Consider the following 2,638-nt stretch of genomic DNA (forward strand, 5'->3'; position numbering starts at 1 on the left):
ATTCAGCCTGCAGGCCCAAGCCCTCCTGGCACAGGGACCGGTTTTTCCAGCCCTGGGTGATGCCTCTGTGGCCCAAATAGTGCAATTGGCCAATGAGGTCTGAGAATGGGGTTCGGTTCCCTCCTCCTCCCCACCCCCCCACCCCCGCCTCCTGCGGTTTGCAGATGGCTGGTGGGGCAAGAGGAAAAGGAAGAAAAAGACCAATGTCAGCTGGCGAAAGAGGGGGGAAGCTGGGGATTGGGGCCCAGGAGCTGAGCTACCAACTGGGGTTCTGGGGGAGGTAAGGAGGATGAATGAAAGAAGCCACCAGCCCCTCCAGGCTAAAGCAAAATGCCAAATTTTCCTAGAGGGTGTGGGGTGGAAGGCAAAGGGTGAAATGTTGGAGACAGGCCCTCACCCCAATTGGGGTCCCTCCTGCCAGCCCCATCTTCCAAATCCAGGGAGAGCCCAGTCCTCAGGAGGACCCAGTTCTGCGAGGGGGCGGAGTCTCCCTTCCAAGGCCCGCCCTCCAGGGGGCCAGCACTTCCGCCCACTGGCTCACCAGCCAATCAGTGCCCGGTATCGGGGTGGGCGTGGCCACGGGATGCCACACCTGGGCGGGGCATCCACCGCGGACCTTCCCATCATGGCTCCATCCTGGTGGGTTTCAGGGAGCAAGCAGCAGGGGGTATCCCCCCCTACACGCACACACCCTCACACCACCGTGTTGTTCTCCAGCAACGTGGGCGACGTGGGCATGTGCGTGCCCCGCTCCAACGAGCTGGAACTGCGCAAAGGCAGGAGCCGCTGTCCAGGGTGGCGTCCCCCGTGTCCCCCATGCCGCCGCCGGCCCTGCGTGGCCGCCTGCACCCAGCACCGCAGAGGCCTCAGCACCTCACGCCGCAGGTCCCGGCTGCGCCAGGTGTAGATGACCGGGTTGAGAAGCGAGTTGAGCGTGGCGAAGGCAAAGAAATAGTGCGCCTTGTAGAGCACCGGGCAGGCGCGCACGGGGCAGGCGTAGTCCAGCAGCAGGATGCAGAAGGCCGGCAGCCAGCAGGCGATGAAGACGCCCAGCACGATGGTGACCGTCTTGAGCAGCGCCAGCGTCTGCGGGCCTGCCACGTCTGCGTGGCTGGAGCGCACGACGCAGTAGATGCGCGCGTACAGAGCCACGATGGCCAGCAAGATGCCCGAGAAGATGGTGACCACGCACAGCACATAGGGCTTGGCATAGAGGGGCAGCACGGTGGAGCAGGCGTCCAGGTGGCCCAGGCAGTTCCAGCCCAGGATGGGCAACCCGCCCAGGGCCAGCGAGATGAGCCAGGACGCGCCGATGAGCAGCAGCATGCGACAACTTTTGTCGCTGCCGTAGAGCTTGACCTTGGCGATGGCCACGTGGCGCTCGATGGCGATGGCCAGCAGGCTGAAGACGGACGCGGACAGCGTGATGAAGGCGGAGCCCTCCCGCAGGAACCACTGCACTGGCGTCAGGCCCAGCGTCATCGGGCCCGACAGCAGCGTGTTGGCCACGAAGGCCACGCCGGCCAGCAGGTCAGACGCCGCCAGGTTGCCCAGGAATAGATACATGGCTGAGTGGAACTTGCTGTTACGGGCCACGGCCACCAGCACCAGGAAGTTTTCCAGCACGATGGCGATGCAGAGCAGTATGATCAGCCCTGAGGCCACCTGGCGGGACAGCGTGTCCTGAGTCTCCAGCGTCTCTTTGGTATAGTTGTAGTGTTCCTGGACTTTGGTGGGGCTCAGATACTCTGAGTAGGGGCTGCCCATGGTGTGGGCGGTGGGGAGCAGAATCAGCAGCCAGGAGGGGCCATGGGGCTGTCAACGCTGCAGAGAGAAAAGAGAAAGAGTGAGTGAGTGAGTGAGTGAGTGAGTGAGTGAGTGAGTGAGTGAGTGAGTGAGTGAGAGAGCGAGCTAGATGGGGCTGGTCCAGCCTAGCCACCAACCCAAGAACCAGCAGCACCTAAAAAGTGGACCCCTTTTTGCTGGGGCTACAGAGCTAGTCCAGTGGGGAGGATGCCAGGTTCGATCCCCAGCATTTCATAGGTTCCCTCCTCCCCCAAGCACTTGCCAGGAGGGATTGCTTGAGGGAAAAGCTTCAGGAAGCCCTGAGCATCGCTGGGTGTGGCTAAAAAAATAAACAATTAAAAAAATGAGATTAGGGACTGGAGCATTTGCCTTGCATACCACTGACCCAGGATGGACTTGAATTCAGTCACCAGCATTCCATATGGTACCCAGAGCCTGTCAGAAGCAATTTCTGAGTGCAAAGCCAAAAGTAACCCCTAAGTGCTGCTGGGTGTGACCCAAATACCAAAAAGAAAAGAAAAGAAAAGAAAAGAAAAGAAAAGAAAAGAAAAGAAAAGAAAAGAAAAGAAAGATGAGATGAAAAAGCACATGGAAGGGGCCAGAGTAACAGTACAGCAGGGAAGGAGTTTGCCTTGCATATGCAACCAACCCAGGTTTGATCCTTGGCATCACATATAGTCCCCTGAACACTGCCAGGGGTAATACCTGAGCACAGGGCCAGGAGTAACCCCTGAGTACTGCTGGCTGTGGTCCAAAAAAAGAAAAAAGTACAAGGAACCCCCCCAACACACACACACACACACACACACACACACACCAGCTTGCAACAGCA

General features: G+C 59.1%; 1 protein-coding gene across 1 annotated transcript; it reads right to left on the reverse strand.

Annotated features, from left to right (window-relative positions):
- Positions 1-273: 273 nt before the first annotated feature.
- S1PR2 (sphingosine-1-phosphate receptor 2) lies at positions 274-1,821 on the reverse strand. The gene has a single exon (XM_049788542.1). The coding sequence runs from the start codon at positions 1,765-1,767 to the stop codon at positions 694-696; it is 1,074 nt and encodes a 357-aa protein (XP_049644499.1). The 5' UTR covers positions 1,768-1,821; the 3' UTR covers positions 274-693.
- Between the last annotated feature and the right edge of the window lie 817 nt (positions 1,822-2,638).

The sequence above is a fragment of the Suncus etruscus genome, chromosome 15 (assembly GCF_024139225.1).
Source record: "Suncus etruscus isolate mSunEtr1 chromosome 15, mSunEtr1.pri.cur, whole genome shotgun sequence".
NCBI classification, from domain to species: Eukaryota; Metazoa; Chordata; class Mammalia; order Eulipotyphla; family Soricidae; genus Suncus; species Suncus etruscus.